The 15,807-nt window shown below is 29.2% G+C and overlaps 1 protein-coding gene across 1 annotated transcript; it reads right to left on the bottom strand.

Annotated features, from left to right (window-relative positions):
* Positions 1-7,771: 7,771 nt before the first annotated feature.
* On the bottom strand, positions 7,772-9,194 carry LOC108852073 (cyclin-D3-3-like). The gene is made up of 3 exons (XM_018625559.2): positions 8,608-9,194; positions 8,199-8,531; positions 7,772-8,093 (listed from the first exon to the last, which is right to left on the bottom strand). The coding sequence occupies exons 1-3, from the start codon at positions 9,073-9,075 to the stop codon at positions 7,848-7,850; spliced, it is 1,047 nt and encodes a 348-aa protein (XP_018481061.2). The 5' UTR covers positions 9,076-9,194; the 3' UTR covers positions 7,772-7,847.
* Between the last annotated feature and the right edge of the window lie 6,613 nt (positions 9,195-15,807).

The raw sequence follows: 15,807 nt of genomic DNA, 5'->3' as shown, positions 1-15,807 counted from the left end.
ATTATGGGTAACAGGTTGTTGTCAAAAAGGAACAAGACGGTGCACGATGGGAATACATTATATTGGAGACCTAGTATAAATTATTTGTTGTTTGCTGTTACGATCCATGCTTGTATTGTCGGGTTTGTTCAATTATTTTTTAATGTATCGGTCGATGTATTCGGATAACAACAATACGGTTTAGCTACAAGAAAGATAATACAACATAAAGCCCTTTTCAAAAAAAATAATACAACATATATACGGTCGTAAGTCGGTGTCTGATTGAGGGAATAACAAATGTTGACCGAGTTCATTGTGCTGTTCTGATCAATAGACAGATCTGAATTCCGTATAGATTCGTTTAACGTTTTGTGGATTTATATATGAATTAAAAGTGTAAAAATCACATACGCGTAAATATGCTGGCCATATCTTGCATTTGTGAGTTAATTATTCGAACAAAAATTATAAGGAGCATCTTCATATTATTAACTTGGATCACTTGCAGCCGGATATATACAAATGATATATCAGGAAATTGATTTATGAAGCCGAAGCCAGTACATAGAGGAATGAATCTACTTAAATATTAAAACTTGCTGGTTTTCTAAAAACTTTTGTCTGGACTTCTAAAAAAAATTATGGACAATGATAATTCCAAACAGTTTTTATAGTTTTGATGTATGTTTTATCATCAAGATTAACGGTTTTCCAAAACACACAGAATCAATGATTGAAAGTTCATGTCCACATTATTGAATCTAGAGAAATTTTTTTGTGGAGATATAAAATAAATAAAAAGCAAGTAACAGTTTGGGTGGGGATTCGGGCAAACAGACGATGGAAGCCAACTATGCTACAGAAATTTTGTGGTTTATAATGTACACATATTTATTTCTAGATTTTTATGGGGCAGCTGCCTCCTCCCCACATAACATAGGTTTGTCTGCATGTCCAATTAACATGATATAATCAATTTTGGATTTTAGATTTACATTTTTAATATGTATTTTTTTTTAATATTTCACATTCTCTCTCACAAATTGAAGATCACACTCGCCTCGTATCCACAACTAAATTTCCAAAAAAATTTATCTTAATCTCTGCCACATACTTTTCAATCTTAATTTAAAGCGTATTTTAATATTCTTACAGATTTTTCGTGAACATGTTCTAATACTAATTTTTGGAACCGTGAAAACCTATGTCCAACTCTTTATTATCTAATTAGACGATATTTCATGTTTTACACCTTAGAGATAAGACTACATAAATTTATTTTTGGATTTCTTTCTAACATGCTCTATATATATTAATTATAATTAGACATCTCTTTATATATTATACACTCATTTTTTAAACTCGTTCAGTGTATAGCTTTATTTGATATCTTACATTTGTGACTAATGTTTTTTCGAATCAAAATACATACAATTTGACTTGTTTTTTTCACTAGTAGAAGTTATACATGATTAAGTGTCCCACCCTTGTTCTTTTCCCATCGTCTACAAGTTCGAATTTGATTCTACTCCTTCACAATGTTAAAGGACACCTAGACCATGGCAAATATGGGACTGGCAAATATACAAAATATGACTAAAATACAACCATTGTAGCATCACCGAGTTATTTTACTGATCAAGATGATTCAGTTTCATGAAAGTAACAAAAAATAAATCTTCTCTTCTTCCATTTTTTTGCCAAGATTAGTTTCTTGACAGAAAAAAATAAGGCTTGTACGCTTACATATTCAAAGGACCTAGGGGGTATACATATGCAAAGATTCTAAGGGATATTGTTTTGGGCATATGCCTAGAATATTGGTTTTTCAACGATTGAAGAAGATTTTGATCTAGGAATTTTCAAACTAAATAAGTTCATCGTGTTTATCGTAGTTTCCGTTACATTCAGTGGCGGACCTACGTTAGTGAATAGGATGTCACATGACACAGGTTAAATCCTATAGTTTAACGATTTATTATACGTATATAATGATTTGGTAGGTCATTCGGTCGGGTAAGTCTTCTTTTTACACACCATAACGTGAGTTCAATTCCTCCCCATGTCCTTTTTGAGATAAGTTTCTGTCATTTATTATCATATTGGGTCAAAGTCCAGGTTTTGACACTCCTTAAAAATGAGTCTGGGTCCGCCATTGGTTACATTATATAGTCTCTAAACAAACTAAGAACTCTTAGCTCCTATATATTTGGTTAAATTTTCAATATACATGTTATAGCAAGTCATTGGAGATGTATTATTAAGCAGGTCTGCTGGGAAGATTTTTTTACCCAAAGTAAATACCAATATTGTTTACTAAAACATGCAAAAATGGAATTGAAACAATTATGCACTTTCTCAAAAAAAAACAAAAATAATAACCACTGACGTACACTCTATTTTCAGTTAATACGCACTTCTAAAATACATATCCAAAAAGAGAATAATAGTGGATAATGAACGAACCTTCCTCTCATGTTGTTTTCCATCATCAAAATTGAAAAAGTATGCTGAAAAGAGAGGAAAAATAAAGAAAATAACCAGATAGTGGAAAAGTAGTTTCAAGAAAATAAAATAATAACCCGATAGTGGCAGTAAGGTAGGTGGATATACATTTGCTCTAGTCATCATTCGTAAATAAGTTGTAATTCTTGATCGAGTCTCTGATAAACTGCTTCTTTGGTTTTCCTTCCGTATAGTGTTTATGTGGTGCATCGTGAAGTACAACTTATACGAACATTTTAATGAACAAATAATTTATAGAGCAATTATAAAAAAAATATTTATAGGGGAATTATCTCAAAAGATACATTTTTGAGATTAAAAGAGCACACAATAAGTTTATGACCAAAAAAAAAATCCATTAAAGAGATAAAAGAACTCTCTAGTTTCTAAATTTATAGATTTATAAATGGCCTGGCTAGCCCATAATCTCCATTATACATATATATTCTTTTTGTAGTCTTAGGAAACTTATTCTTGTTGTTCAAAAAAAAGGGAAATTGTTTTTTTTTGGCCCAAAAAAACAACAACTATGTCCTATTAGTCTAATTTTTCTTTTGTACCATTTTTCTCTAATACGTTTTAGTATTTTCTAAAATAAATCAAATAAATAGTTTAACAAACAAAAAAAATTCAAAAAATAGTAAATAATGATGAAATACTTATATCAACTTATAGATATATTTTTTAAGTTCAAAAAAATGTTTAAATCATAAATTCATATTTGGTTCTAAAAAGGTAGAATTGACATTCTACATAGTAGAAAATGTATTATACTTTTTTTCATTGAATCTACTATGTTTAGAATACGTGTTCTACTTAAATAATAGTAATCTAAAAATATTTTTAAAACACATTCTACGCTTAACATATAGTTCTAAAATCTGTAGAAATCAAAATTTACACATTACTAAAAATCTAAAACTATTAGAAATCGATTTCTAACATGTTTACTCTATTCTACCTATTTTAGAATACAAGTTCTACGGATAAGGATAATATTTAAATAGAATATTTGGGAATATTATGTTTCCTTATTTATTAACTAAAATTGATTTAAAAACAGAAAAAAAATCTTTTAAAAAGACTTCTTTTAAAAAAATCTTTTAGTAAAAAATAGTATTTAACAAAAATAGTTTTTAGTAAAAAAAACTTTAAAAAAAAAATTTTTTAGAAAAAAGCATTCTGGTAAAAAATTTTTTTAAAAAACAAATATTTTTTTAAAAAATCTTTAAAAACGAAATTTTTTTTGGGGGGTAAAATATTAATTGAGATTTTAATTTTAATTTTTTAACTTTTTTAGTAAAAAATTATATTTTAATATTTAAAATTAGTTTTTAATTGTAATTTTGAATTTTTAATTGAAATTTAAGGGTATTATTGAAAAAATTAGCCTAATAGGACATAAAGTAAGAAAAATTAGACTAAGAAGACATACTTGTTGTTTTTTTGGGCTAAAAAAAACAATTTTTCCAAAAAAAAAAGGAAACTTATTCTTTGATTGGCATCACTTTCAGAGTTTCAGTTACAGTGTGTTTTTCGATAACACCAAGTTTAAGAATTAACCCTAAAATAAAGAATAAACCCTAACATTTTACGTAGAATTCGTTTCGACTTGAAAAGTTAAGATATTTGTAATGAGTCATATAAAAGCAAATGATAAAAATATGTTGGAGGTTATTTTTGCTTCTGGTGGTTCAATCAACCAATGTGTGACGTATAAAGATGAAACCAATCGGATAGGAACATAATTATGTATGCATCTTTTTAATTAAAAACGCAAATGATAAAATATGCTCATTCTTATTACTTCTTCCAAATTATTTATGCGCCTTTTTGTTTACATTAAATTATGTATCCTAGTTCTTGTTATTTCTTTCAAATTATGAATTGTTCACGATTCTTTCTCTCTTCTAAAGTAAACTCACATATTTATTCATTTGTTAAGCAGAGTCTATTACTTAAAGAAAACGTCTCACTTTGACCGACAAAACCATTTCGAATTTAGCCGCTCATTGGCCGACTAAAAGACTTTCCGTACTAGTCAACTACACGTGTTTGATCTTTCTTTTGAGACACGCATGTCTGTACTACTCATATAGATATAGTCATATGCACGGGTGCATCTAAACCTAAATCCAGTAGCATAAACGTGCTGCTAACTCAGAATAAATGGGCCTTCTCTATCTACGTTTGCTAACTTTTTGGCCCAAGACATGCATCTAGTGACGTCATCATAAATCTCTCTAAAACCAAAGTCAAATACTACTGATTATTTTTGTTGCGCCCTTTGCAATATAAGTTCTTAGCTACAGGCTTGATTCAAGAGCTAGGGTTTAAAAGTCACTAGTGAATTGAAATTTCGGATTTTTATTGGGCTCATGAGATTTTACAGTGGTCGTGTAGTTTGTGATTTGAAAGACAGATCCGTAATGAATAATAAAGAGAAAAAGATAAATAAATAAAGAGACCAGCCACCAGACTGTCGCACACCGTTTTCAAATGAGGGATCGTGACCATGAGGCACGCTTCATGCAAGGTCATCAAGACTGGAGCAGGAGTCATGTTTTCCAGAAGGGGCATGCAGGACCAAGATTTGGTTAGGCCTTTTAAAGTTAGCTAGGCAGACGACCGCAAAAGAGTTCTAGGTATTTGGCGCTGATTGTGGATCTTTTTGAAGAAGGGACTACTAAGCCATCCCTGCACAAACTGGTCGGATATTGAAGCTGTACACCTAATGAGTCAGTCCGAAGCAGGGCAAATTAGTAGGATATATTCTTTACAAAGGAAGCTGGCCTAATATGTAAATGGCATATCCGAGGCGCACGGTGACAAAAAGCTGGATTTGTCCACGGATTCATGAAGTCAAGTCACTAATGAATTGGTTGATACAAAAATTTGATAATGCGATGTTTCCACTGGCTGCTCATGTTTATAAGCGTTACTACTGGCGATATCAATTGGTTGGTGCTTGAGTAGAATAGCTTATTTGAGTTTAGGCTGTTTAGCAACGAATCTTTGATACAGTGTTAATGTTTCGAACGTCATAAAACTCCTTTCGAGCAATTCCAACCATAACAAGATTTAGTGTTGTAAACATCAAATTGTGTGTTTGGTAATTATTTTATTTTTTTATCTCCAATAACAAAAATCAAATTCGTCACCAGTTATATATTGGAAAATTAGATAGATAACCAAACAAAAATCCATAATATATTATCTAACCAAAATCACACCCCTTCTCTTTTTCTTTTTTTTCCTATCTCTGTCTGCCCTTTCTCGACAAAACTAATTTTACTTTATTTTTTGGTCATATCACAAATAAGCCCTTATATATTATTATTTAAATTTTATTTTTATGATTATAATTCATTAATTACTTTAATTTACGAACTATTAACTTATAACTTTTTGATTTTGTGTTTATTTGTTAAAGTTTTGCATTTTCCATTTTCACTCTTTAGTTAATTTATATATTAATTAATTAATTTAATACAAATATTAGTTTAAATTAAAAATTTATACATTTTAAAATTAAAATTTCAGAACAAACGTTTTTTTTTGTTTTGTTACGATTTGATTAAGAATTTTTTTCTAGAATAGCTCATTTTAGTTTTTTCACCAAAAAAGTCTGCGAAAAAAAAAATTACCAAAAGAGATCTAATTAAAGGACAAAAATCATTTATACACATAGAGTTAACTAATATAAATTTATGATTTAGAGTTAACATGTGGACTATGGTGGTGTGGTTTAAATGTTTTAAAAATTGGAAAAGTGTTAAAATTTACAAAATATTTTTTTTAAATAGTTTCAAAAAGTATTTTTGAATTTAAAAAATTGAAAAAATATTAAAAGGTTTGAATAAAACATATAATTCGAAACCTTAACTTTTAATTACTATATTTATTTATATTTGTATATATCTATAAAGAAAGAGTTAGAAGGATCTTTTATCTCTTTAATGAAATTACTTTTGATCGCTTTTCTGTTTGGAGACTCTTTTGATGACAAAAATTTTAAAAGAAGTTATTTGAAAAATCCATCCTTCGATTAATACTCATTTAGTTATATTACTAACTAAAAATATAAATATAATATATTTTAATATTTAGTAATATTAAAATATAAATAGTATAATATATTTATTTTTAACTATAAGTTTAAACTAATTTATACTATGTAACTATAACTAAATGAAAAGTAGTAATAAATATATTATTTTAATATTTGGTGTGAGAGATAGCGTTACTCCAAATTTGATGTAATATTTTCACAAAACATCAAATTCATGCAATGATAAAATTTTAAAATTTTCACTGGATAATAAATTACAATGTTTTGGATTCTCATTGAAATTGGTCTTAGTGTAAAGATTTATTCCTAATATGATTTGTTTTTAGAGTGTTTTCTTTCTTTATTTCGTGAAATTATGACCAACATTTAATTTTCTTGAGTGCAATGAAGATACTACTTCCAAAAAGACACAAGGCTCTGAAATAACAGAACGAATAGTTCTCTGAGTTGTTTGGTTCTGCTACATTCACTCCTTTCAACCAAAAGCTTATATTTTCCTTTTATTTTGAATTTCTTCAATGCTATTTGGTCCTCTGTAACAACAAGACTCTTCTTCAAGGAATGTATTTCTATTTAATGTTTTGACATGACATTACAATGGCAAATATAAGAGAAAGTGAGTGATATGTATGTACATATGTTATCATGTTATGTGTATATCTATTCTCACACAGTTTTGCTTTTCAACCTCAAATGAAAAGAAACAAGTACTTAAATCAACACAATTGGTTGGTCTCACTTCATATCATTTCAAATTTTTAAAAAAAACTCCAAAAATAGGAACAATACATAAACAAAGAAAATAAATGATTTGGAGAAGCCAAACAATGCTTAAGAAGACGAGAGTTTAAATTGATTCTCAAAACTATATAGTGGTCCAAACCAAACCAACTCTTTAGTTGTTTCTTCAATTCAGTGTACAAATTTCCTCAAATCTGTACTAAGTAGATAACCAATAATGTCATGTGATTTTTTTCAGACAAAGGACGAGTACAATGATGATAACATTGGTTCTTAATGAAAGATCTTCACAAAAAGACAAGTTTGGAGTCTTCGATTGGTTTGCGTTATTAGATCATCATTCAAACCGTTACACAAGTTGTTCACAAGAAAAAAGATCTCTGTTCTTTTTTTTTTGTTTTCTTCCAATTATCAAATACTGATAAAAGTAAAACCATGTGAAACCGTCCTTCAACACAAGAGAGCCAAGTAAAACGCATAATTGTTTCTGCCTTACCATAGCCGCTAATATGTAAAAACAGAAGAAAACACACATTCTTGATATTTATTAGCGAGGACTACTACTAGTGAACACATCCAGAAACATTCTGTTCACTGAAGACAACTTCATCTGCTGCTCATGCACTCTTCTCCTCTTGTATAGAGGCTCTGAAGACACAACCCATGACTCGTTAGATCCATCAGAGCTGAATGATGATGCATCAAACACACTGGTTGCGTTAGCGGTTTCCATCATCCTCTTCTTGCTTGGGTTGTGATCTAATACTAACTCATAGCATTTATTTACTTTCTCCTGATTAAAAGTGAAAAAAAAAATGAATATGGGATTAGTCCTTGATCTTTAACAATTAACGACATTGGAGGGCATTTATTGATCTCTAGTTAACACACCACATACCGGATCGACTTTGAGTAGAGCCATGAGCTGAGACTCGTATTGAGCTTCATCACACGCCTTGAAATCTCTTACAACAGAGACCATTATCGCGGTGGCTAACACAGAAGGGGTATAACTTAGAAACCTCGGATCTGAAACAATGGAGAGCAAGAGAGATTCACATCTACTCAAGAACTCCAAATGCTGGTGAGAGTTAGAGCTGTATCGACGGATGATATGATCGAAAAACGAGATCGGAGTGACAGGATGCATCCTCCATTGAAGAGTAGAGAGAATCAAAAGCTCCATTCTCTGTATAGTCTTAGCTTCAAATACATATCTCGCCTCTCCCACCTTTTAACCAAAACACACACACATAAACATGTCAAACTCAAACTCTCATTTCAAGAAGAGGTAAGTAGAGACTTACTTGGAGATCTAAGAGCAGCGGAACACGGATCTCTTCGACTTTAGCAGCTAAGGACAAACAAGCCACAGCTGTAAGCTGAGACATCCACGGCTTATCCGTCTGAAACTTCCTGCTTGTGACAAACCTATCGAAGTAGCTAACAGCGAGAAGAGCCGTCAGCGAACTAAACCCGTAGTAACTTTTCACTCTGAAAATCCAGCCGAGAGCGTTTTCGCGACACAGAGACAGAAACTCGTCCGTGGAGGTTTTGTCTGAAAGACACGGTTTAAAGTCTTCCTCTTTCGAGATCAGAGCTAGCAACTCGTCGTCGTCCCGTGATAACATGTCGTGGTCGAGAAAACCCAGATGGAAAGACGGAGACTTTACGACGTTCCTCTCGTCTTCCTCGAACACGCTGCTACTCTCTTCCTCGCAGAAAAGCATACAAAACGGTGCGTTTTGGGTCTCTTCCTCTTCTTCTAAAGCCATAATATTTTCTTTCTTTTTATGTTCCTCTTGCGAGGAGAAGAGATTGTGAAAGGCCTTTGTTCATTTTGCCATTATTACAGCTCTCTCTCTCTCTCTCCCCTATGTGTGGATTCTACTGTTAAGAGAGAAAATGAGTGAAGACAAATGCCAAGAAAGTGAAGGGTTTTTAATCTCACGCATGTCCTCTTTTTTGCTTTTCTTTTTTAATTTTAATGTTATTTTTTAATTATTTCTTTATTATTGTCTTTTAATATTCGGATGTTTGGCGCGCGAGAAAATTGATGAAACCGTACTTCTCCTTTGTTTTTATTATCAGGAATGGAAAAATCTTCTAATTATTTATTTATTTATTTCCTTCAAAATACTGAATTAAATTAAGAAAAATAAATTAGTAATAATTTAATTAACCAGTGATATGTGTTATTACGAAAATCTTTACTCACGTGTGTATTACACGCTCTTTAATCCCTATCCGTCTGATGTGGATAATAGAAGCTCTCAGTTGAAGCGTGTGAGTTACGCGATCCTGTGATGGTGCTAAGAGTTTTTTTTTTCAGTGGTGTAAAAATCGTTGACCACTAATTATCTCTGTCATCTTTCGGTTTTTGAGCATCGATGATTACAAGTAAAGATTATTTTTTGTCTTTTTCTTTAATACTTTGAAATAATGTAGTAAAAAAAAACTATTGAATTATATAGGTTAAAAGATTGCAACCTGTGAAACATTATTTTCATATTTGAAAGTAAGCTTTTAGATTATTGTTAGATTTTAGCTCTTACATAATTTTTTAAAAAAAATGTTTGAAACAACAAATCCAATTATGAGTACTGCAAATGCATTTTCTTTTCCCGTCAATTAAGTTTGATATACGGAGGGGATGATTCAAATTGATACTATAACAATCTTATAAAATCACTCGTGGGGTCATATATGTCAGATAAAATCCACGTGGACGAATGGGAAGATTTATCTGGTCAACGAGCTGACATAAACATTTAAGAAGCCAAAAACATATCAATAATTAAATATTATTACTCGTTCTATTAAAACGCTCGCGCTTTTATATTAGTACTATTATTTTAACTAGATTCTGACATGTCCTTCCAAAGGGCGGATATATTTTTGTTTTAGTTTTTATATTTGTATTTTTATAATCATATATGTGTTTAATATTAATTTAACATATATTTTTGTTAATTATATTAAATATGTCAAGTTATATAACTATAACCTTGTGCTATATGCCTTTTAAAAATAACTTTTAAACTTTATTCTTAAGCTCTATAACATATTATATTTTCTTATTAGTTATCTAACATAATTAGTCAAAAATATTTATATCCAAAAATTCCAATTTGGAATAGACCCGAAAATCAAAGTATTATATTCTATTAGACCTTATTTACATATTCTATCTGTTCTTAAAGTGTTATATCCAAAATCAATATCAAACCCAATCCGCAACGAAAACCGAACATAACTTTTGAAAAATGTTTGAAAATATTTTTTAAATATTCTGTTAAATATATATATATATATATATAATATATATATATATATGTAAATGAGTTAATATGGTCTTCACTAACTTTAATTAAAATCATATTTAATAAATATTATAATCGAATAACCTATTTAAAACCCGTTAAATTAAATAAATTAATATGAATATTTATTTCTAACAAAAGTTAGTTAAACCCATTAAACTTAGTTAATCATATAAAATAAATGTCACTAATAACCCGTTCCACCATCAATTAGTATTAGTTAACTCTATTAAAAGTTCACTTAAAACCCATTAAAATCCATTTTAACATTATGTGCTTTGTTAATCTATAAATTTAATGTATGTAATAACATTCACAATTTGAACAAATTAATGTCTTGTTAAGTAAAACCTAATTTCTTGGACTAAAATGTAAGTTATGTTGTAAAAGTGTGATAATGATTTTTTATAGAGTATATTAAAGTTAATTACCATCTGAGATTATACTTTATTTGTAGGTGAAATAGTATGTATTTTTTTGTCAGAGATGAGAATAGAAAATGAAACTACTATAAGTATTTTATTTTGTACTATTTCTTAACATATAAAGTGATTATAAGTTAATAATCACATTTTATACTTTTTAGCTGATACTATAAAGAGTAATTAACATATAATTGTACAGACATATGTCAATAATTTAACTATATACATAAATGTTGAAATATTAGTTAAATTATTGACATATGTTATTAACAAATGTTGAAATATTAGTTAAATTATTGACATATGTTTCTATAATTATATGTTAAGTTTGATGACATATGTCATCACATTTTTGGATTTGATAAAACCCAAAATAGAAGGAATATTTGTTATTATATATATATATATCTGTCGACAGTATTTGTATTAGAAGGAAAAGGTGGTACCCGAGATTTTTGGGGTTGGAAATTACAAATGATACGTTGATTAGTAAAAAGTAATTATAGTTATGGAATTAGTGTAAAATATACTATTTAATTCAGAAAAAGTTACATTTTAATTTGGACTAAACCTATATTAATTGGTCATGCTTTCGTTTTAATAGTATAGATGCAGCTAATGATTAAAAAAAATTACGTATATACAAGATCTAGTATAATCAAAATTGAAAGGGAAATAAATTATTCTAAATATCAAATAAATATAATTTAATGATGCTGTTTTGCGGAGACCTTAGATTTATTTTCACCCTATCAAATTATACACTTAAAAGGTTTTGGTTGTTTTGCCGGTTTTCTACTTAAATGTCCAATTACATTAAAATTGAAGATTTTTGCATTTAAAATTTAAATAACACACATATATGGAAAGAGAAACGCTGACAAAAAAAGGAATATGATCATACAATTCACGTTTATTATTTTCTTAATGGATTTAAGAAGTACGTATTTTATTTTAATTAGAATATGATATGCATATATGAATGTATAATTTTGATATTTAATAATGCGTAAGAAAAATCAAAAGAAAAAATATATAATCTCTTACAACAAATTGGATGTTCGAGTGTACCATTTTTTGATGTTTTCTTTTGACAAGTGGCAAAATAGTAAATAAAACTCTTCTTCTTCTTTTATCTATCGATGACATTTTCTGCAACTTTTACCATAGATGATAGATCTGTATTGTTAAAAAAACAAAGATGATAGATCTATCACCATCCACTAAAGTATTGTGTTTACTTGTTGTTTTTCATTAAATCTTTAGATCTTGTTTGTATATTTTCATTACAAGCATTAAAACCCGGTAACTTAAGATTTTTTAGTGAAACCCATTTGTGAACCGATTAACGCCAAAACGCCATGGTTGGCCTCCCTCGAGCGTTCCAATGCTGTTAATCCAACGCTGTTAATCACCTTCCACAACCTGGCAATAGTAAAACCAAATTGAATATAAACGCAGAGATGGTGAATGAGGATGATGCTCATGGATAGATGTCGAAAACAGAAGACTATAATTTTCAATATATAAACTTTTTAACAGTTTTTGCACAAAAAAACTTTTTAACAGTTGCAACTTGTTAAAAGACGCGACCGTCAAATATTTGTGGTTATAAGAGACGTGTTATTTCGGAGAAGACAACAAAGGAAGCATTGTTTCGTGAAATATATAGCTGACGTGATACTATTTTATGAACACAGTATTCTAACCGTTAGATCATCAAACTAAAACAAATTCAACCGTTTGATAAGATTTTTTTTTTCCTATAAAAAATAGTGACGTCATGAATCACTAAAATTTGGTTTCCTATTATATATAGATTAGACTAAATTATTATTTAATTTATGTATCCTATAAAGGACTGTTCTAAAATATACTAGCTTGATTTTGATGAACATTTTTAATCTTAATTCTCGCTGCTTTATATGCTAATACTAAGACTGAGGCCTAGAAAGTCGATTAAAACGTGTAAAACTGTAAATGTATTCGTTGTACTATGCAAAAAGTTGTACCAAACTTTAACGTTCAAAGCTACATAAATGCAACTCATATAAGAAAAATGTAACTGAGTTTATCTATAATAATTGTGGAACAAACAGTTAAATTATTAGTTCGTACAAAACAACTGTACATATAGAGTTTTAATAAATTAAGATTCGGATTATCGATAATAATGAATTAAGAAAATCAACTAAATGTAACTCAGAACAGTTTGCTTTTACCCATGTTCGAGGACAATAAATACATGTATAAACTTCTTATAATAGTAAAAGTATTACACTAAACAAACAATTTGATTTGTTGTAAGCTAAACAAATTTATTCGTGTTTTGGGGGGTAAAAACTAAAAACACACACATATATTCATATCCTTTATCGATTGTGAAAGTAAGCAATGTGGTAAAAGAACTAAAAATGAAATTAAAAAAAAAAACAAAAGACAAATAAATAAGGGAATTTCTTTCTCAAAAAAGAATAAAATACATAAGGGAATGGGAAAAAGTAAATCACGAGAGAAAGTGAAGCCATTGGTAACAAGCGGAGTCTGAATTCAAAGTTTAATAGTGACTTCTCACTTGCACATTTCATATCTTTTTTTTTTGGCCAAACACCACATTTCATATCTATCTTTCAGAAAAATAACAAATGAAATTCCTTAATCACCTTTTTAAATGCATTCTGTTCGTTGTCTTTATAAGCACAATTCTATTTATTTTACTATGCTTTTGACTGGTAGTTCCTGTAACTGGTAGAAGTTCTGCAATCTGTTTTTTCTTTTACAAATCACACAAAAATTAGGAAATTTTGATATATAGATTTTCTATTTCAGAATATTAAATGTCTCACATCGTTTAGATAAGTGATTTTTGGGCAATATATAAGTATATAGGCAATCCTCTATTCTAGAGTTAAGTTTTGGGTGTGAGTTAGGCTCATCACTAATATGGTATCAGAGCTTATGATTAAAGTCCAACAGATGATTTCTCATATAAATAGTTGTCTACCTATGTAGCCTATAAAAATAGTTCATCTTGCTGTGGTATGTCCGAGATGTTGGACTTTGATTGTTTTCGTTAGACTGTTTCCCATCCACATTTCGAGAGGGACTATTAAATGTCCCATATCACTTAGATAAATGATTCTTGAGTAATATAGTATAAATGTATGAACAATCCTCTATTATAGAACTAGCTTTTGAGTGTGAATTATTTTCATCACTAATACAGAATTTTAGTTATAACAATTTATACTATTTCGTGAGATGAAATTATGTAACTTTCCCTTGTTAGTTATATTATCATAATCAATTTCTTACTAACAGTAAAATAATAATTGATATATTGTTTTCAATTAAGTTTAGTAATTCTTCTGTTACAAAAAAAAGTTTAGTAATTCTGTAAATGTTTATCTTTTTCCAACAATATCATTAATCGTACCTTATGTACTATATATTGATATGCTGGTTTTGTACGTATCTTGGATTTTGGTACACATTTATATTTATTTTAAAATCTGTACTTACCAAATTACCCATAACATTATATTTTGTACGCTATAATGTATTTAGTGATAATTAATATTTGATTTGCAATTCTGTGTTGAAAGTAGAGTAACATCTATTGTGAATAAACTTCGAAATTTGAGCAAATTTTCTTATAAATAAAAGGAGTATAAAATTAGAAAAAAACAGGTTGTAATCTAGAGGAGACAATACTATAGTAGTAATGGTCCAAGAAATCGGACGGTAACCTTTTATTTAATGGTCATCACGCTGAAGACAAGTGAGATGAGTCTTTTGTTTTATCATTTTGATGATAAGTAATATAATACCAATAACCAAAAAACAAAACAAGTTCATTAGATTAAGAGGATGTGTGTGTAAGTGTTGTGTAGTGTCGTGTTGATTTGATCGAAGAAGGTTTTTGGGTCATAATTAATAATGGCGTCTTGTCTGCCAGAAACCAACGCCGTACGCTAACTTTCGATCTCCATCTTCCTACTCTAACCCCTTTTTTATTAGTTGTCTAACTAATCAATATCATTACTATAAAGTATAAGTGTACACATAGTTGTTAATAAACTTAGTTAAGTGTTAGTTGTCACTCATTCAATGTAAAATGTATTGCCTTAGCTTTGCTCCTATTCCTTATAGTGTTTTGTGCATTTTGGTTTAGTTAATACTTGCATAAGTTCTATGCCTCTGGTCTACTTTTTTTTCCGGTCAAATAATATATATTCCATCTGTTTCATTTTAAATGTTGTTGTAAACTTTAAAATCTATTTCAAAGTGTTGCTTTATATTTTCAATATAAAATTATAAATCAAATATTATTTATTAGTAAAATACATGTTATTTCATGGATACATATCTATTAGTTTTGTCTGAAAATTTGTGTGAAAGAACTCATATAAATTGTTGGAGATCCAATCTATGATGAATATAATGATGATGTGTTTTAGGTAGATTTAATCTTCTGGGATATAGTCGGGCTCCTTAAACACTTTTCAGAGTTTTAGCATTGGCTGCATTCCCATACAAAGTAATAGCCTTGAGTGTGACAAGAGATCACAATTACGGCATTACCAATCTTACATCGCTCCGTATGAACCTCTTTGGCTTCAGAATATTCTAGCTGATTATTGATATCTCTTTTATTACTGAACATTTGAAGTTTATTTAATAGACAATTGTGTAGAAATTAGAAAACAACCAAACAAGTATCATGGTACTTAGACCATCTCCAATGTATTTTCATATT

The sequence above is a fragment of the Raphanus sativus genome, chromosome 4 (genome assembly GCF_000801105.2).
Source record: "Raphanus sativus cultivar WK10039 chromosome 4, ASM80110v3, whole genome shotgun sequence".
Classification (NCBI taxonomy): domain Eukaryota; kingdom Viridiplantae; phylum Streptophyta; class Magnoliopsida; order Brassicales; family Brassicaceae; genus Raphanus; species Raphanus sativus.
Note: the sequence above shows the minus strand (reverse complement) of the source record. Positions and strands in the feature narration are given on the sequence as shown.

Coding starts and splice junctions, on each gene's coding strand:
- LOC108852073 (XM_018625559.2), bottom strand. CDS start 9,075: ATGGCTTTAGAAGAAGAGGAAGAGACCCAAAACGCACCGTTTTGTATG. Junction 8,532..8,607: donor CGCTGCTCTTAGATCTCCAA/GTAAGTCTCTAC, acceptor TTTGGTTAAAAG/GTGGGAGAGGCGAGATATGT. Junction 8,094..8,198: donor CTCTACTCAAAGTCGATCCG/GTATGTGGTGTG, acceptor ACTTTTAATCAG/GAGAAAGTAAATAAATGCTA.